Below are 21,362 nucleotides of genomic sequence, written 5' to 3'. Positions count from 1 at the left end.
TAGATGCTTTATGAAATAATATTTATTGTGTCCTGCTGCAATGGAGCCTGTAGTCTCATTTCTCAGGCACTTACAAGGTAAAATTTATGAACTATACTTTATTAATGGACACTTACAAATGCCTGAAATAAAAGGTGACTTGTAGAGGGGATAAGATACCTTGTTGCAAACATGACACCTAGCTTCTGGAACAGGGTTAGTGGCACTTGCCACTAGTGAGCATAATTTTCACATTCAAATGAATAATGAAATAATCAATAAACTTTTTTTTTGAGGAATTGAGGCACTCAGATACAAAACACAAATTAGGCACTCAGACACAAAACAACTTATTAGCTAGTTGGAGAAAGAGCTAAGAAATACCATATCTATATAATTATCAGAGAATGTGATAAAAAGCTACTACTCTGTAATCGTGTGCCAAATGCTGTAAAAGTATAAATAGAGGGCTATATATTTAACTTTGGACCGGAGGTTTTGAAAGGCCACACAAAGGGGATATTCAGTCTAATCCTTGATGTATGAAAAAGTCAGAGACAGAAAGGAGAGAAGGGCATCCCAGACAGAGGACACAACATGGGCAAAGGCATGGGAGGATTGGGTGGGTGTGTGGGCCCATGATAATTCTGTGTGGCTGGAGCCTAGGGAGCAGGCAGGAGACAGCCTGGAAGGTCTGATGGGTCAGATTGCTAAGGAGTGTGGTTCCCCAGGAAAAACATTTTAGTATGGAAGTGAAGTGATAAGATCCTTGTTTTAGAAAGATCGCTCTTTATGTAATAGCAACCCAGGTAACACGTCATAAAGAAATGATCTGAGGGAGTGAGCATGTAGAGGGAAGGTGTGTTAGAGAATTAGACTGATTGAGGGCACATGAATGAGAAGAGCCATATCGAGAAGCTGGAAGTGACAGGACCTATTCTCTGACTAGATGTAGAGGGATCTGGGGTGACAGGGAGAATGAAGGAGCCAAGGATGAAAAAGTTGTCTGCCTTGGGTAGCTGCTGATTGGTGGAGCAGTGAAGAATCGCAGTTCTGCACCCAGCCCCTGGAGTTGAATCCTGGCTTTTCTATTTACTAGGATGAGCTACTGTGACTCAGCCTTAAAGACTTCACCTTTCTGTGACTTGGTTTCCTACTTTGTAAAAAGGAGGATGGTTGTATCTTCTTCAGAAGGCAGATGAGTTTTAATGTTTCTTATGGGCTTTAAATGAGTAAATGTAAAACAAGACAGGGAACAGTACATAGTAGGCACTGGATAAATGTTAATTATTTTGATTATGGTGGATCATTAGCATAGGAAAAACAGAAGGAAAGCAAAGTGGGAGGTCAGAGACAGACCTGTGAGTTCAATTGTGGACACACTAAACTTGAGGTGACTTCTGACATCTATGTAGAGATGATCCATAAACTATTGGAAATACAAGTTGTAAATGAAAGAGTTGAGATTATGAGCATTTAAAGATTCTCTGACAAATAATTTATGAATTATTTGCCCACAATAAGATCTTATAAGAAAAATATTTCTCTTTTGCAAAGATTTGGCCATTTTCCGGTCACAGAATTGATCCATCCCAAACCCAGAGACTTGTACAGGGCTGTTGAGAACTGTCTGGCCAATCATCCAGTAGCAGTTAATAATTATCATCCATTCTTTTATGAATTTCCAAAGTCTGCAAGTCTCTAGAGAATGTATCAGTCATGACTTTGCTTCCTCAAGTCAGAATTCAAGACTTTTTTAATGGTCCTTTGTCAAAATGCATTAACATTTTCATATGTTTTGAAAAATTACAGGGCTCCTCACACTTGGATGGGGGCTTATTTAAGTCTAAACATGCACAGCTGTTTTTTTTTAACCACAAAATTGTTCAGCACAATTCTCCGAATTCTTATCTCTTCTTTTGTTTCTGTTATTTTTGTGATTTTTAGTAGTGGAAATTTACGATTTCTCTCATTTTATATTAACTCATCAGAGTGTTTATGACCTGAAACCCCTGTCTGTCCAAAATGCATATGAAGAGCTCTATCCAACCTTCTTTAATTAAATGGGCATTTTCAACAGAAAAGTTGAGTGGTTATCTAGATAACAATGGAATTAATATATTAATATATTTGAGCTGCTTTTAGTACCTTAAAATATTAGCATATGCAAGTATTCATTCAATAGATATTTGTGGTCCACCTATTGTGTGTCAGGCAAAGTGCCAGGTGCATGTACACCTAAAGCCAAGTGCCAGGTATGCGGAATCCACAGGAGGTAAAAAGGGGCCACATGGCAGAGTACAAGTATGTGCCCCTTGGTGGCAAGAAATCTTGAGTTCAAATCCTGTCTTCCCAGCTTTCCAACTTTGCCAAGATATTCATTATGTCACCCTTAGTGTTAAGTGGAAGAATTAATTTCTACTTTACAAGGCTGTCATGAGTATTGACAACAATGTATGAAGCATCTAGTTCAGTAGTTGGTATACAAAATAAGCCCTCAATGATTCTTACAGGCTCCCTACCTACAAGGAGCTCTCTATTATTATTATTTATTATTATTATTATTTAGGTATATCCCCTGTTCTCTCAATCTAACTGGGGAGGCAGATATAGCATCAGGTAAATAGACAGTTGTATAATAACGGGGGAAAAACATTGCATATAACAAAATGTATCTGAATAAGGAGGGATGAGAGTTAAAAGTTTGATATATAACATTAATTTTGCATAATACTAGCTGCATTTCTGTTGTAAGAAGCTTATTTCACGTATTTGGATTAGCATCTTCTGACGATTTCAGGCCTAGAAGAACGGCTTATAAAAAAATTCCAGAACTTTGTCATGCACAGGCACATTCCTGTATGAACAACATCTCATTTAATCCCCACATCAACCCTACAAGGTAGGCACTATTATTATCCCCATTTTAAAGATGGACAACCTGAGGTACAGAGAGGTTAAAGTAACTTGCCTAAGGTCACATGACTAAGAAACCAGGATTCAGAACCAGGCACTCTACTGTCAGAGCCCACATTTATGACCAGTCATTATACTTCCTCTTACTGTCTTTGTTCTTCAAACTTCATTTTTTTTTTGTTTTGAGATGGACTCTCACTCTCTCACCCAGGCTGGAGTGCAGTGGTGTGATCTCAGCTCACTGCAACCTCTACCTCCTGGGTTCAAGTGATTCTCTTGCCTCAGCTTCCTGAGTGGCTGGGACTACAGGCACGCGCGCCACCATGCCTGGCTAATTTTTTTTTTTTTTGTATTTTTAGTAGAGACGCGGTTTCACAATGTTGGCCAGGCTGGTCTCGAACTCCTTGTGATCTGCCCACCTTGGCCTCAAAAAATTCTAGGATTACAGGCATGAGCCACTGTGCCTGGCCTTCAAACTTCATTTTACAACCAGTAGAGATTGTCACTAATTATTCTTGAGAACATTTATACAAATCAAGGGAAATTCAGAGAAAAGTTAAACAGAAGAAAAATAATGAGTCTGGAAGAAAATATAGCCCAGCCGTTCCTTCTCTCCAGGCAGGACCTAAGAAGTGCTCTCTGTGGACACAGTCCAAACCTGACAGGCTCCTTCCTGCCTGTGCCCGGTTTCCAAGCTGGCCCAACTAGGCTATTCCATCATAGCATGTGTAGTTTAGAGTATTCTATAGATTTTTAAAAATCATATTTTAAACGAGCTTCACTTTCTTTTTCTAAGAATCATGAGCTGCAACATTCCTCATTTTCTCAGTTGAGTAAAGCCCAAGGTGTCTGCAGGCAGAGGGACTGTCCTGACCTACTAGAACTTTCCACCAGAGGGCTCTGTCTCTGAGATTTCCATTTTGATGCACATTTTAAAAAACCGGCACACTTTGGTCTGATACAAGATCCTGTTCCATGATGCTTTGATTTTATAGACCTCTTGGTCACAGTCTAGTTCATCTGGAAAGTTGTGGAGGGAAAAATAAGATCACATGTATTTTACAGAAGGAAAGAGCCTTCTGTAAAAGGCTCTAAGAACTGAGCCCTAGAGAGAAGGGTGAACAGATAACATGTTCATGAATCAGGAGATTCACAGGAGAGAAACAGTGAGAGGAGAGACAAGAGCAGGGTAATCTAAACCCAAAGGCCACGTTCAGAATTCCTGGGCTCTGGCTTCATCCCAGGTTTGCTCTTCTGGAAGATCTAACAGATCTAACCTGCTTCTGATTTTTATTTTTGACAATACACACAGGGGCATTAGGACACTAGGAATTTTACTTGAGTGAGTATATTAAGAAGAGGAAGAGGGTAAATTAGAGAATAAAGATGTTCAGGAATGAATCTTCAAAGCATCCACAGAGTGAGGAGTGGTTTTATTTTAGGAGAAACGCAGCCTATTCAGTGTCACTTTGGAGCTCCTCCATCCTTTACGACCAAGCCTCTTTATTCCTTCCTGTACATCTTTTCTTGGGGTGCTGCCTTTCACCTCCTTACAACTGGTTTGGTGCTTCAGCTGACCTCTTAGTTGGTCTGCCTAACTCTGAAAGTCTTCTCCCTCCGAAATGCCTTTACACTCAGAACAGCCTCTGATGTATGCATCCTGATTTTTATTTTATTTTATTTCTTTTGAGACAGAGTCTCACTCTGTTGCCCAGGCTGGAGTGCAGTAGCAGGATCTCAGCTCACTGCAGCCTCCATCTCCCAGGTTCAAGTGATTCTCTCACCTCAGCCTCCCAAGTAGTGGGGATTACAGGTGTGCAACACCACATCCAGCTAATTTTTTGTATTTTAAGTGCAAAAGTGGTTTCACCATGTTGGCCAGGCTCCTCTTGTATTCCTGACTTCAAGTGATCCACCAGCCTTGGTCTCCCAAAGAGCTGGGATTACAGGCGTGAGCCACCGTGCCCAGCTGCATCCTGATATTTAATGCTTGCCAGAATTTGATTGCATCATGTTTATTGGCTTCTATCTTTTTTTTTTTTTTTCCGAGATGGAATCTCACTCTGTCTCTCCCAGGCTGGAGTGCGGTGATGTGATCTCAGCTCACTGCAACCTCCACTTCCTGGGTTCAAGCGATTCTCCTGTCTCAGCCTCCAGAGTAGCTGGGACTACAGATGTGTGCCACCATACCTGGCTAATTTTGTATTTTTAGTAGAGATGGAGTTTCACCATGTTGGGCAGACTAATCTTGAACTTCTGACCTCAGGTGATCAGCCTGCCTTGGCCTCCCAAAGTGTTAGGATTACAGGCGTGAACCACCACCCCCAGCTGGCTTCTGTCTATCTGTAATTCCCACATGTACAATGTAGTGAGGAAAACAAATAATTAGTTATGCAGTAAGGCAGAATGAGATGAGTTTTAGTGATAGAAGGACCAAAGGGGAAGAAACAGCAGTGTGAAAAGGTCCCTGATTAATTTTGACTCCTGACACCAGGGAAAGCTTTACAGAAGAGGAACCATTTGAGGTGGGCGTTGAAGGACATGGAAATGGACATGGGGTGAGGGCACACATCTGGCTGGGGCACTCTGCCACACATAGGCAAGGAACTGTGAGCATGCATCTGGAGAGGTGCTCTGAATACACCCCACTGATCCAGGCCCCTGCTCATTTTTCATGCTTCTCTCACTTGGAGGCCCTCTGTCTTCCTCATTCTCTATCCAAATTTCATCCATCCTTCAAGGTCCAGCTTCAGCCCTGCCCCCTCATAAGGTCTTTTTTGACTGTTCATGCCGTTACTTGCAGCTGCAGTTCAGCGTTAACTGTAGTGTCTGTGCTGGAATTGTCTCCTGAGCTACACAAGGGCAGACATTATGCACATCTTCTATTTTGGGGCCTTGCAGCTCCTAACATAGTGCTAATGGTAGTTGGTGCTAGATGACTCTATGGATTCATTTACTGGGACTGATGTCTTTATCTGCTTAAATGCAGCCCATTTCTGCTGTCCAGCCTAGGACTGTTCATGGGGACTTAAGAGTTAGCTGATTATATTTACTAACACATAAGGGAAACACTTCCTCAAATGATCATATGAATGTCCTGCTCAGCTGTGAATGATTCCTCCTCCCTGTGGAGAGTTAATGCCTGTGTAAGCTGGCTGGTGGTCTGTTTGTGGGGGATGCAGGATGGGGGCACTCTGCCTCAGCTTAAACCCGGTAGTTCTCTGAGCCTTTGGAACTGGGATGAACCCAGTTTCATCATCTGCACCATCATTTCCCCAGTTCCTTCTGGAGAATGACTGTTTCTTGCAAGGTCTATTTTGATGGTTGGATTACACCCAGTTCCCCAGAAGTGTGAGAAATATAAGCTGGTCAACTCCTTTTGGAGAGCGGGAATACTGGGCATGGCTGCTTCTTCTGCTGAGGCTGCTTGGAGTGATACAGAAGGAAATCTTGGCCAGAAAGAAAATCCTATGAGGTTTCTGAAGTAGTAGTCAAGGAAAGTGTCCCAGCAGTCTCTAGACTGTACAGAAAGAACATTTTCCAACACTCCATTTGGAGAGTGTGTCTACATGGCTGAGAGCCACAACTCTGACAGAGACCCACACAGCACTGTCATCTGTGTTTGGACTTATTAAGCCTGTCGTGCCCTGCACAAATATTCCCAGACAAAGGGATGACTGTGCTTATATGCAGCCCACATTCTGCTCTCCAAGCCATGCACTCAGGGGAAGGGCTGCATCTGCCTCAAGCGAAGGGTACCTTTTCCTAATTTGCTCAAGATGCATGGTGGAGGCCACGCACCGGGGATCTTCACACATACTGACTATGAGCAGAGCATCTTGGCTGGTGTGCCATGGCCTACTACAAGTGTACAAAATATTGATCCCCTTCTCCCACAGTTACTGGGCAGGGTTGTTACCTCCATTCACAAGAGGCCTCTAGTCATATGCAGCTTCTGGAAGTGAGCAATCTTGATTGTTTATCCCAGTGTGCCATAAAAATATTATTTTCTACATGTGCTATGATGGGAGGAAGTTTGGGAAAACTATACTAGGTAACATGCTTTGTCATTCTTTCAGAAGGGAGCCATTTCAGGAAGGGTGTGCGTCCATTTTCCATTTAGGCACAAGCTATGCCCAGCAGAAGGTTTCCTGCTTTGCTTACAAGTTGAGATGTGGCAATTTGCAATCTCCCAGTAAGAGCTAGGCAGAGAAGATCTGAATCCAGGGAACTTGCTAGTATTGGTGGTTGTAACTCAGTTTCCAGAGGGAGAGTTCAGCCTGGCAGCCTAGATCACAATTTCATAGCTTGAAGTCCCAGGAGGTTTACTGTCCCGTGTGCTGGCTTTCCCCATCTGTGCAGGAGAGGAACATGTGAGAAAATGTTAACTGAGAGGTGCTGCTGGGGAACTCCAGTCCTGCAAGTTCCCAGGGGAGTTAAACAAATGGCACAGGGGGATGCCTTAGATTTGCCTCGTGCTGGGAAAATCTGGGGTAGCAGGGTCTTGTTCTTTGCTGAGTCCCTCGTGTCTGCTCCAGCCACCCCCGATTTGGAAGGCCCTGAGCAATTAACTTCTTAGCCCGGAAAAGAGCAATGAGAGGGAATGGGGGCAGGGCCATATTTGGAATAGATTTTGATTATAGGCTTGAGGCAACATTCAGGTTCAAGCTACCTGCATTCCTTGTTCCTAATTGAGCCCTAGTTTTTTTGTATCCCAATGACTCCACTTTCACCTATACATAGTGGGGACTCACTGCTAGCATCTCCTGTGCTCTAGGCATTTAGAAGGCTGCAAACAATCTTCCCACTGCCTTGAGGAGTCTTAGGTTTTAAATTAAATGTTGACCCAATAATTATCATCTAACTTGTCTATAAGGATTTATCTTGAGATGTCACAATCCAGGACTCCATGATTAATCCCTCAAATTTTATCTCCTTCTAAGTTAGGTTACTCTTCTTCCTCCAACTCTCCTTGAGATCCCAGCACAAATATGCTGGACACCCTGACCCTCACTTCTTGCCTGTCCTTCTCCTTTTCTTCCCCTCTTCTTTCCTCACTCTTCCCCTTCTTTTTTTTTCCCTCCTTCCCTCTCCTGATCACTGAGAAAGTAAAGGTCCCTCTATCTGGTTGTCCAGTTCATTTGGCTTATCTTTTCAAGTAAACTGCCCTGTGCTTCAAGTCCTCTTTAAAAGGAAATAGCACCACCCTGCTCGTTGAGCTCATAGATGTCCTCCCTATTGCTTCATAGGATCACTCTTAATTCTTACTCAGTTTAGCTTCCTGCTTGGTAGCTCGGCTATTAAACAGAAATACTTAGAAAATATGATTCTTTAAGCAACTCTAAAGCTGTCCTGACTGTAGCAGCAGTGAGGACCTTCAGATAGTGACAATCCCTCCTTAGATCACCAAAAGTTAAAGTCCTGTCAGAGGGCTTTGCATATGGTGGAGAAGGACATAAGGCACAGGCATAAGGCACAAGGCACTTGACACTACAAATGGTTGTGCAGGCTGTGTGTGGTAAAAGAGCAGCTGAGGGAGCAAATGAACTGAAATTCAGCTTCTGCTCCATTTCACCCATCTGGGCACCTGGCATGGGCCTGTGTCTGCTCAGAGGGAAGCACCTGTTTTCTCATTTTCACACTGTGAGCTAGCAGTGGCCCCAGGTATTATACGGGATGGAGTTCCTATACCATAGTCCAGAGGCATAGGGACTTCTGCATTTGAAGGGTGGGATCAGCATCCCAAGTAGGACAACTTGTGGGTGGTCATTGACCTGGGGAGTGGGGCTCTGTGCATGGGTGGAAGTATGTATAGACCAAAACCCTAGGCAGTGGGTCCTGAGAACTACAAGGAGTCCCAGGGGAACCAGCTAGTCCCTGGTTGGATGGACTGGGTACACCAGAATGGCTGGAAGAGATAGGAAAACAAGGATAAAAAGCCAGAAAGGGGTTACCTTATCAGCGAACTGCACTTCGGAATAAACTGTGTTCACTGGCTCTTCCTTGGAGGGAAGCACCTGTAAAACACGCATCTTCCCCTCAGGGACGGAGCCTAGGCCCAATCTTACAAGTCCCTTTTCCTAATTCTATCCACCATCCTTCCCTGGTCCCACATTTATTAGGTGGCTTCCCCCTTGGCCTCAGTTCTGGCTCCGTCCAACTCTGGAGAGGCTTAGCATCAGGAAGGGATAAGGTGGGGGTGATATGGGTAGCAGTTGGACAGGGTCTTGGGGGTGAAAAACCTCACAGGCCAAGAGGAGGGATCCTATGGTTCAGGCTGAGTCCTGCTCAGTCAGGATTTTAGCTTTCCATGACCTCTATGGATCCAACTGCCCTACCAGTCCAAGCATGGTGCTAGACTGACGAGGCAGACCTCAGTCTCCCCCTTGATTCCATGCAGACTTCAAGGAGGCAGGCTGGTAGGGACACAGGAGAAGGTGATCCAGGGTGGAGGGGAGGGAGGGGCAGGCAGGTAAAGGGGGGTTGGGAGGAGGGGTGTGGAACAGTGACTCTGAGTCTGAGGAAAGCAAGCCGCTGCTGCTAGACCAGGAGGGGCATTCAAGGGAACTCATCTATCAGTTCTGTTGCCTCGGAGCCCCCTTAGCAACCTGTTCACCACCTTGGTAGTCACATAGCAGCCCTCACCTCACACCAGGAGCTCCTCTGTTGCATGGCCCCTCTAGGGGGTGCCTTGCTCCTAGTCGTGGTTCAACTAACCTGGAGCCAGGCCCACTGTGGGACACTCAGGGCCTCAGCCCATGGAGGCTGCCACGGGGTGACAATGGGTCACATTCCTGTCCTCATAGAAAGATCCGTGGCATCATTTCCCTGACATGGTATTTCCTGGTTGGAACCTCTGAACTCTTGGCTGTGGCTGCTTTCTAGACAAAAACAGGTAGAGGGCAATGGCGCCCATGACTCCCTGTCATGGAGATGGTGGCACAGGGGTGTCCATGAATTGCATCAGCTCACCTTGGACTGCAGGATTTCATCATAGATTCTGGACTCTGCTGGCTGGGTGTTCCTTGAAGCCATGATATATGTGTATATGGTTTTCTTTGAGGCAGCATCTGTCTCACAAATAAATATAGACCCACAGTCTGTGAAAGGTGGTTTTTTTAAGAGATGATCTATTCCAATGTTCTCTTTTTAAGATGAAGAAAGGAAGCCACCAGGGGTTAAATGGCTCCTATCCTTTGAAATGGATGCTTGGACATCCAGAATGTCTCAGGAGTCACTTGGCTGAGGCCTCACCCACAGATCAGTGGGAATTCTCTTCTACTCTAGAGTCCGGATTAGGCCAAGGACAATTTCCCCAACCCCTCCCTGTGTGGTCAGTCAAATGTAGCTCTTCCACCCAGGATCTTCCTTTGTGTCTCTGACACTTACCACTGACTGTCTTGCATGGCTAGTTGACTTTGCATGTCACGGTCTTAGTTTTTTAACTTGATTGATTCTCTCTAGTTATACACTGTTTTACCTTTGGCGCAGACCTTGCTGTAACCATCTCAATGTTAAGCACATAGTAGATGTTCCACGAACATTTATTGCTTGTTTGATTGATTCACAGTCTTTTTGTTTGTTTTTGAGACAGGGTCTCACTCTGTCACCCATGTTGGAGTGCAGTGGTGCACCTCACAACTCACTGCAACCTCCATCTTCTGGACTCAAGTGATCCTCCCACCTCAACCTCCTGAGTAGCTGGGACCACAGTTATGTGCCACCACACCCAGCAATTTTTTTGTATTTTTGGTAGAGACAGGATTTCACTATGTTGCCCAGGCTGGTCTTGAACTCCTGAGCTCAGTCGATCCACATGCCTTGATCTCCCAAAGTGTTGGGATTGCAGGCATGAGTCACAACACCCTGCCAATTCACACAGTTAATAAGCATTTGTTAAGCTCCTTCTATGTTCCAGGCTCTGTGTGAGTCCCCAGAGAAGAAAAGACAGTAGATAAGTCTTTCCTTTTAAGAATGTATAGGCTAGAAGAGACATTCACGTCAGTGTACTCCTTTGCTTTGGTACTAACACAGAACATTTTAGGGTCAAGGTGAAAAAAGATGGCCAGAATTTTGGGCCTTCATAATCCAGGGCACCAACATACCAACAAATAACAGGTCTGAGCTGAGCAGTATTACAGGGCTCCAACATTCAGAGTTTAGTCCCATCCCATATTTGGTGAGTATGAGACAAATGGAGTGCTCTCTCTTGTCTCATTTATAGATGCAAAGAATATCCCTTTTCTCTTCCCAAGAGGCAGTGAGGAATTGCAGACGGTATCTCTTTGAGGCACCTTGCAGATCACCCGTGGCTCAAGCAGGCTGTCCCTTCTCCCCATTGTGAGGCCATTTGAATATGGCACATGTCACAAATCCCCTTCCCTCTAGAATGCCTCCTCTGTACTATGCCCCAGGCCCATCAGTTATCAGTATACTAGTTAACATTTATCAGGTACTTACTATGTCCTGGGAATTGGGCCAAGTATTTTGTATTTCTAATTCCATTTACTCTAATTCCACAAGTATATGCAGCACACCTTATTACTATGAATATTTTACAACTGAGAAAATGGAAGCTTACAATGATAAAATAACTGGTAGCTGATAAATGGTCAAGCTGGGACTTTCACCCCCAGACTGGCTGCAAAGCACATGCTTAGTCTTAACCACTCTGTTGTGAACTCCCCATCCCTTCCAATTATTATTCAAGGAACTTTGTGGCTGAGAACTTACAAGGGTTCTTAGTGAAGGTGTTCAAGTAGGAACCTGAGGAGTCAGACCCAAAGGAGAGTCAGGAACATGGAAGCAGAAGTTCCATGATTTTATTGTGATTGGTGGGAAAAGGAAGTTCTTGGGCAGACATGGGTGAATAGGAGGATATAATGATTCCTTGAGGGTCTAAGATCAGGTTTTCTGAATTGAGAACGACACAACTACAGAATGATCCAGAGCGATTCAGAGGGATCTAGTGACAACCATGGAGTACAGGATTAGTACATGTTTCTCAATGACTCTCCAATAGTCATTATCAAAATACAATGAAATTGGAAGTGACCCTGGAGATCCTCTAGTCCAAACATTTCACACACGAGGGCACTGAGTTGGAGAGGTGAACACACTTGTACAGTGAAGCACAGCTTGTTCATGTAGGTACTAAGCTCGAACCCATGTTCTGGGCCCACCAGATACTGGTGATCTCAGGAATGGATTCTGAAGACCACCCAGGGTAATGTCATACCATCCTCAGAGCCATCATTCTGGGAGGTGGTGGGGTGGGGATTGGAAGAAGGCAGATTCCCTGGAACAATGGACCTTTCGGCCAAACCTTGGATAAATGGCTTCAGTCCCAGGGGGAGAGAAGGTGAGTTTCCACATTTTACTTTCTGGGAAAATCCTACCTTGTCTTCTCTTGAACAAACGAAACAAAAATACTGAAGACAGAATGAGAACAAGCAGAAAGAACATAGCCAGCACACTCAGCAATCCGGTGTGGCGAGTACGGAAGCCCATTGCGATGTCTGAAAATAGAAGGTGCAGTGAGTCTTGTTTCTCAGGAAATAGGCCCAAGAGGCTGGGCAGGTTTGTCCACAGTCAGGGGCATTATGAAAATTGGGTGCCCTCCAAAGGAGTGCCAAAGCTCCTAGGGAAACTAAACTTTCGCTATGAAAAGCCAGGATGAGAAATTGAATCAGAGTTGATCAGGGGCTGCCACAGAACACCCAGAAATGTCCAGTGGGCTTCTTGGGAGGTGATGGCCTCAGTGACCAGGCCAAAGATAAAGGAAGCACATTTCCCTAGAGAATGTGGCCCACATTTAGACCTTGCAGCTCCTCAGAGTGATCTCCGAGACTCACCAGGAGAGATGGGCAGAGCTGGTTACCTGCACAGAGCTGCCGGCCAGAGATGGAGTCAGAATTGTTGCTGACAGGGTTCTGGGCTGTACACGTGTAAGTCAGCTCTTGGTCCTCAGGAGTCTGGAAGATTTGAAGGACATTACCCTCTTCTCCCAGGGGACTCCAATTGTATGTCACATTCTTTTCTTCTTTCTCTACAGAGCATGTCAGTGTGACATTACAGGTGCTGTTCACAGATGCCATTAAACTCTGTGTAATTTTTGGTTTCCCAAGTCGACCTATGAGGGGCAAACATATGAGCCAATGGTGAGCTGGAGCTGGCTTGTACTAGTTTGTGGGAGCCAATTGTTAAATTCTCAGAAATTTGCAAGCCATCATTAAAAATTAAATTATAAAAACTTATAATTAAATAAATTATGTTAAAAATAAAGGTAATAAATACTCAAAACTCATCACTTTCTAATCCTTTTTTGACATTTTCCTACTGTCTATGCTCTTGAGGTTATCTACATCTATTGTATCTGTCCTTTGTTAATGGATGTATCTGTCTTTCCAACTCTGCATGTCTTAAAATCAGCTGTGGTAGGAGTATTTGCCCCACAGAAATTTGCAATTGCTATAAGCTAGGGCTTGATTTACTGTTTTGAAGATTGTTGCTCTAGACTTAAGATAACAATGGAAGAATGCAGATTAAACTTAAAAGTGTATAATATCTGTAGCCATTACACTGTGAATAGCACAAAAAATAGGAAGTATTCTGGTGTTTGGAAACCATTATCCAACTCAGCAAAGAAGTGACTCATGTCATTGATAAACAAATGAAGCTCCAATATGTATGTCTTTGTTGAATCACTTTTTTCTTATTATTTAACAGAAATGAAAATATCAACCAATGTTCATGTTGGAACTATACTCACACATCAATTACAACTATAGGCTGGTTAGGGATATAAATGCTTAGCAAAAATCAATAAAAGCAATCTGTGAGAATAATTGGAATTTATCCTGTAGTGCCCTCTCAGCAAAATAAATTCTACATGGAATTTACAATAAGGACTATTGTATATTTTATTATCCTTAATGAATCTGTGTCTACACATCCTTCAAGTCAATAAAATTTGTACTAAACATAAATTATATATATGAATATACACACCCAATTAAAAGCTAATTGAACATTTCTCAGCACACAACTGCATGAAATAATTTTTCTATTTTTTAATTTTTTTATTTTTTGATATGGAGTCTCGCTCTGTCACCCAGGCTGGAGTGCAGTGGCATGATCTCGGCTCACTGCAATCTCCGCCTCCTGGGTTCATGCCATTCTCTTGCCTCAGCATCCTAAGTAGCTGGGACTTCAGGTGTCTGCCACCACACCCGGCTAATTATGTTTTTGTATTTTTAGTAGAGGCAGGGTTTCACCATGTTAGCTAGGATGGTCTCAATCTCCTGACCTCGTGATTCACCCTCCTTGGCCCCCCAAAGTACTGGGACGACAGGCATGAGCCACTGCACCTGGCCGAAATAATCTTTATTTTTTTGTTCTGTTTTCTGGTGTATGTATATTTTCTTTTTTTTTTTTTTTTAACTTTATCTGTGGTGGAAAGCTATAATTGCTTTAAAAGTTCATTAAAAATGTTTTTACTTAAGCAATCAAAAAGTAAACTATAAAAGTTGAAGGGTAGCAAAGGGTTACTAAGGAACAATAATATTTCAGTTTAAGTGGTAGCTAGGAATGGAGCTGACATGGAGAAGGGTAAGGTTTTTTCTTTTACCAGGAATAAGAAAATGACTACATTTGGAGTTAATAAGTTCAGCGCCCTCTCAGCAAAGTTGCTGTGGTGGGGTTTGTTTCTTCCACTGTAGCTATGTGAGGAAGGGAATAGAGGAGTCAGAAGGAACTAGTGCAAAACTTTCTAATTAGGGTGGGTCTAGAAAGGCAATAAATTCAGAAGTGTAGACACAAGATATAAGAACCATTATCTTGTGTTTGTGAAGGAACACAACATGAGCAGTAAGAAGCTGTAAAAATGTTTGATTCCAAGCTAGCCAGACATTCTGGTCCTAACAATCTTTTAGAGGGATCTATTCCATATTAGAATTAGTGATGACTTGGAGCAAACCCAAAACAAGTTTGGGGAAAAGACCTGTATTAACTATAATAGTGATTGATATGATATCAATTAGTGGAAAGTGAATCAAATTTTGTGTGTGTGCATGTGTGTTTCTTTAGAAATTTGATTTACAAAAATGCCTAGGCAGTGCTTGATATTTACCAATTTTTAGAAAGATTTTTGGGGGTGGGTGTGGAGATAGGGGATAGTGGTGAAGAAGAGGATCCCATCTCACTTTTCTCAGCAGGGAACAGTGGTGTTACCTGCACAAAGATGCTGGGAAGAGAAAGTCAGAGTCATGGCTGACAGATCTTCATCCTCCCAAGCCAAGAGTGTGGAAGCCACTGGAGACCTGGTTCAGAATCCAGGCTCCACTGCTCTCTAGCTATGGATAATGGAGAATGTATACAGCTTCATGGAGCTTCAGCTCCCTTATTTATAACATGAGAACAAATTTTTTTCCCTAAATAGGATTGTTGTGGGGATTAAATGAGCTCTTGAAGATAAAGATTATTCTAATTACCTATTTACTTATCTATCATCTATCTGTCTGTCTATGCTGGTATGCACATTAATTATCTATGGAAGACACAGAATAAGCTGGCTACAGCCACTGCCTCTGAGAAGAGAGTTACATCTCATTGTATTATCATTTGCTCTTTTTGTGCATGTTACAGTGCTTGAATATGTATAATGTATATATTTTAAAAATAGATAGTAGAATGCCAAACACATATATGGTGTTCAATAAATGTTAGTTTTCTTCTCTTTATTTTCCCAACTAACTACCCATAAGGTACAGATTTTATTGTATATACAGTACATCTTTCTCTAAAATATTACTGCACTCTGTCCTAACTGTAGGTGGTAGAAGACTTTCTGAAGATTGGGTAAGCAAAATTAAACATATAAAGGGATTAAAAATAAATATCTTAAAATTGAATGCCATCTTTATTTTCTCAGCCAAAATTCTTGAATGAGTTAAATATTTTCTAAAGGGTTGACATTTGGGTACGGCTTTTTGACTACATTATTCAAGCTTAATTCAGAGCCTTCTTCATCTAGGAAGTCCTTCATAATGAGATTTTTTAAAAGGGATAAGGATTAAAAAATTAATGATTACTAGTTATTGAGCATTTACTTTAAGGCATGCACTACACTAGGAGCTCAACTACCATTATCTCATTTAATACCATCAATTACAATCTACATCCTATAAGTGAGGAAACTTTGGGCCAGAGAGGTTAAACAACTTGCCCAAAATCATACAGCTGACAAAGTATGCCTAATCCCAACATTAATGTTCTTTCCACTATGCTGTCCATCTGGATAGAATCTGATTCAATCATCTTACATTAATCAAACATTCACAATTGCTAAGCACTGTGAAACCTAGGAATAATATTATTCATTCATTCTTTTTCAACAAATACTTCTGGAGCAGCCACTATGTATCTGATGATGTAGGTGCTGGGAATACAGTGATAAACAAAATACAAAGTCCCTGCCTTTATGGAGCTTGCATTTTAGTGGGTGACCTATATACCTGAATTGCATCTGTCACAACATGGATTAGCCACATTTCTGTGTTTTTCTGCAATGAAGCAGATAAACAGAGAAATCTTTGAGAAATGGCCAAGGTGTTCTCTATGCTAGAAACTAGTATTGCCCAAAAGAAATGTAATGTGAGTCACTTATGTAATTTTAAATTTTCTAATAATCACATTTCAAAAGTGAAAATAAGCATGTAATATTAATTTAAATTATGCATTATATTTAACCCAATATAACAAAAATTTCATTTCCCTAATATGAAAATTATTGAGGAGGGTGCGTCTGCCATCTCTGCGGTTCAGTAGCTTCAACCATTCCAGCCTACCAGCTTTGGAGAGTTCAAATGATCCGGAGGAGGTAGGGTCCCCTACAATGGAGCACAGTTGCTTTGCCAGATCAGACAGCTCCTTTACTCTCACTGGGTGGGACCTCCCTGCAGGGGCTTCAGCTACTCTAGCCAGGGTTATACAGATGGAGTTTTGAATTCTCTCTGGGACAGAGCTCCTGTGGGGAGGGGCAGCCACCATCTCTGACATTCAGTCAACTCAGCTGTTCCAGCCTGCTGGCTTTGGAGAGTTCATAGAGTCTGGACAAGGAAGGGACCCTCCAATGGAGCACACCTGCTCTACCAAAAAGCAGCCAGACTGATTATTTACGTGGGTCCCTGATCCTGTTCCTCCTGACTGGTTGAGGCCTCCCAACAGGGGTCCCTAGCCGCCTCCTACAGGTGTATTCAGGCTGGCAACAGGTCAGTACACTCCTGGAATGGAGCTTCCAGAAAAAAGAGCAGGCTGCCATCTTTGCTATTTTGCAGGCTTCACTGGTGATACCTCTAGGTACAGGAAAAACTGAGGTGATTAGGGTCTGGAGTGGACCCTCAGCAAACTGCAACAGCCCCACAGAAGAGTGGCCTGACTGTTGAAAGAAAAACCAACAAACAGAAAACAACAGCATCAACAAAAAAGACCTCAGCAAAACCCCATTCGAAGGTCAGTGACCTCAAAGATCAAAGGTAGATAAGCCCACAAAGAAAATAAAGAATTAATGCAAAAATGCTGAAAACTCAAAAAGCCAGGATGCCTTTTCTTCTCCAAATGACCACAATACCTCTCCAGCAAAAGCACAGAGCTGGGCTGAGGCTGAGATGGCTGAATTGACAGAAGTAAATTTCAGAAGGTGGGTAATAACAAACTTTGCTGAGCTAAAGGAGCATGTTCTAACTCAATCCTAAGAAGATAAGAATTATAAGACAATACAGGAGCCGACAGTCAGAATAGCCAGTTTAGAAAGGAACATAACTGACCTGATGGAGCTGAAAACCACAACGAAATATTGATCACAAGTATCAATAGCAGAATAGATCAAGTGGAGGAAAGAATCATAGAACTTGAAGACTATCTTTCTGAAATAAGACAGGCAGACAAGAAAAAAGAAAAAAGAATGAAAAGGAAAGAACAAAACCTCCAAGACATATGGAGTTATGTAAAGAGACCAAGCCTATGACCAATTGGGGTACCTGAAAGAGATAGGGAGAATGGAACCAAGTTGGAAAATATACTCAAGATATCGTCCAGGAGAACTTCCCCAACCTGGCAAGACAAGCCAACGTTCAGATTCAGGAAATGCAGAGAACACAAGTGAGATACTCCATGAGAAAATCAACCCCAGGACACATAATCATCAGATTCTCCAAGGTTGAAATGAAAGAAAAAATGGTAAGGAGAGAGAAAGTCCAGTCACCTACAAAGAGAAGCACATCATACTAAAAGCAGACCTCTCAGTGGAAACTCTACAAGCCAGAAGAGATTGGAGGCCAATAGTCAACATTATTTAAGAAAAGCATTTCCAACCCAGAATTTCATATCTGGCCAAACTAAGCTTCTTAAGTGAAGAAGAAATAAAATCCCTTTCAGACAAGCAAATGCTGAAGAAATTTGCTACCACCAGGCCTGCCTTGCAAGAGCTCCTGAATGAGGCACTAAATAAGGAAACGGAAAATAGGTACCAGCCACTACAAAAACACAGTGAAGTACGCAGACCAGTGACACTATGAAGCAACTATATAAACAAGTCTGCAAAATAACCAGCTAGCATCATGATGACAGGATCAAATTCACACATAACAATACTTAAGTGTAAATGGGCTAAATGCCCCCAGTTAAAAATCACAGAATGGCAAGCTGGTATGCTGAGACCCATCTGTATGCTGTCTTCAAGAGACCCATCTCACATGCAAAGACACACACAGTCTCAAAATAAAGGGATAGGGAAAAATGTACCAGGCAAATGGAAAACAGAAAAAGCAGGGGTTACAATCCTAGTTTCTGACAAAATAGACTTTCAAGCAACAAAGATTAAAAAAGACAAAGAAGGACGTTATATGATGGTAAAGGGTTTAATTAAACAAGAAGAGCTAACTATCCTAAATATATATGCACACAATACAGGAGCACTCAAATCCATAAAGCAAGTTCTTCAAGATCTGCAAAAAGACTTGGACTCCCACACAATAATAGTGGGAGAGTTAAACACCCTACTGACCATATTAGACCATTGAGACAGAAAATTGACAAAGATATTCAGAACCTAAACTCAGCTCTGGATCAAGTGGACCTGTAGACCTCTACAGAACTCTCTAGCCAAATTCCATAGAATATATATTTTTCTCACCACCACATGCACTTACTCTAAAATTGATCACATAATAGGAAGTAAAACACTCCTCAGCAAATGCAAAAGACCTGAAATCATTCAGGGAAACAGTCTCTCAGATCATAGCACAATCAAATTAGAGCTCAAAATTAAGAAATTCACTCATAGCCACACAACTACATGGAAATTGAACAATCTGCTCCTGAATGACTCTTGGGTAAACGATGAAATTAAGGCAGAAATCAAGTTCTTTGAAACTAATGAGAACAAAGAGACAATGTACCAGAATCTCTGCAAGGCAGGCTAAGGAGTGTTAAGAGGGAAACTTACATCTCTAAATGCCCACATCAAAAAGCTAGAAAGATCTCAAGTTAACAACCTAACATCACAACTAAAAGAACTATAGAACCAAGAGCAAACAAACCCCAAAGTTAGCAGATGATGAAAAACAACAAAGATCAGGGCTGAACTGAGGGAGAGAGAGACACAAAAAATCCTTCAAAAAATCAAAAAATCCGGAAGTTGGCTTTTTGCAAAAATGAAAAATAGACTGCTAGCTAGACTAATAAAGAAGAAAAGAGAGAAGAATCAAATAAACACAATACAAAATGATAAAGGGGTTATCACCACTGACCCCAAAGCAATACAAATAACCATCAGAGAATACTATAAATATCTCTATGCACATAAACTAGAAAATATAGAAGAAATGGATAAATTCCTGGACACATACACCCTCCCAAGACTGAGCCAGGAAGAAGTTGAATTTTTGAGCACATCAATAACAAGTTCTGAAATTGAGGCAGTAATAAATAGCCTACCAAACAAAAACAAAACAAAGCAAAACAAAAACCCAGGACCAGACAGATTCATAGCTGAGTTCTACCAGAGGTACAAAGAAGAGCTGGCATCATTTCTACTAAAATTATTCCAAAAAACTGAAAAGGAGGGACTCCTCCCTAACTCATCCTGATACCAAACCTGGTAGAGATAAGACCAAAAAAGGAAACCTCAGGCCAATATCCTTAATGAACACTGATGCAAAAATCCTCAGTAAAATGCTGGCAAACCAAAACCAGCAGCACATCATAAAGCTTATCCACCATGATCAAGTTGACTTCATCTCCAGGATGCAAGATTGGTTCAACATACCCAAATCAGTAAGTGTGATTTATCACATAAATAGTACTGAAGACAAAACCCACAGATTATCTCAACAGAGACAGAAAGAGCCTTCAATAAAATTCAACATCCCGTCATGTTAAACACTCTTCATAACTTAGATATTGAAGGAACATACCTCAAAATAATAAGAGCCACGTATGACAAACACACGCCAATATCATACTGAATGAGCAAAAGCAGGAAGCATTCCCTGTGAAAACCGGCACAAGACAAGAATGCCCTCTTTCATCACCCCTATTCAACATAGTATTGAAAGTTCTGGCAAAAGCAATCAGGCAAGAAAAAGAAATAAAGGATATTCAAATAGGGAGAGAGGAAGTCAAACTGTCTCCGTTTGCAGATGACATGATCCTATATCTAGAAAACCCCATCATCTCAGGCCAATAGCTTCTTAAGCTGATAAACAACTTTAGCAATCCTCAAGGATACAAAAATCAATGGACAAAAATCACTAGCATTCCTATACACCAACAACAGGCAAGCAGAGATCATGAATGAACTCCCATTCACAACTGCTACAAAAAGATTAATATGCCTAGCAATACAGCTAACAAGGAGAGTGAAGGACCTCTTCAATGGGAACTACAAACCACTGCTCAAAGAAATCAGAGAGGACACAAATAAATGGAAACACATTCCATGCTCATGGATAGGAAGAATCAATATCGTGAAAATGGCCATACTGCCCAAAGTAATTTATAGATTCAATGCTATTCTCATTAGACTACTATTGACATTCTTCATAGAATTAGAAAAAACTACTTTAAAATTCATATGGAATGAAAAAAGATCCTGAATAGCCAAGACAGTTCTAAGCAAAAAGAACAAAATTGGAGGCATCACACTACCAAACTTCAAACTATACTACAAGGCCAAGGTAACCAAAACAGCATGGTACTGGTACAAAAACAGACACATAGACCAATGGAATAGAATAAAGAACTTAAAAATGAGACCACACACCTGCAATTATCTGATTTTCAACAAACCTGACAAAAACAATGGGAAAAGGATTCCCTATTTAAAAATGGTGTGGGGACAACTGGCTAGCCACATGCAGAAAATTGAAACTGGACCACTTCCTTGTACCTTAAACAAAAATTAATTC

General features: G+C 41.8%; 1 protein-coding gene across 3 annotated transcripts in view; it reads right to left on the bottom strand.

Annotated features, from left to right (window-relative positions):
- Positions 1 to 21,362, bottom strand: part of CD84 (CD84 molecule) — a 38,570-nt gene continuing 17,208 nt past the window's right edge. For 2 of the 3 annotated variants that reach the window (XM_033197450.1, XM_033197451.1), the window contains 5 exons: positions 12,776 to 13,027; positions 12,294 to 12,413; positions 9,868 to 9,965; positions 8,850 to 8,912; positions 1 to 7,249 (listed from right to left, as the gene is read on the bottom strand). In XM_033197450.1, the coding sequence (XP_033053341.1) occupies positions 7,184 to 7,249; positions 8,850 to 8,912; positions 9,868 to 9,965; positions 12,294 to 12,413; positions 12,776 to 13,027 (599 nt within the window). In that variant the 3' untranslated portion in view covers positions 1 to 7,183. Of the gene's footprint in view, positions 7,250 to 8,849; positions 8,913 to 9,612; positions 9,777 to 9,867; positions 9,966 to 12,293; positions 12,414 to 12,775; positions 13,028 to 21,362 lie in introns of all 3 variants that reach the window. The other variant, XR_004433928.1, reaches the window with a different exon arrangement.

This window comes from Trachypithecus francoisi, unplaced genomic scaffold (genome assembly GCF_009764315.1).
Source record: "Trachypithecus francoisi isolate TF-2019V2 unplaced genomic scaffold, Tfra_2.0 Lachesis_group5, whole genome shotgun sequence".
Taxonomy (NCBI): domain Eukaryota; kingdom Metazoa; phylum Chordata; class Mammalia; order Primates; family Cercopithecidae; genus Trachypithecus; species Trachypithecus francoisi.
Note: the sequence above shows the minus strand (reverse complement) of the source record. Positions and strands in the feature narration are given on the sequence as shown.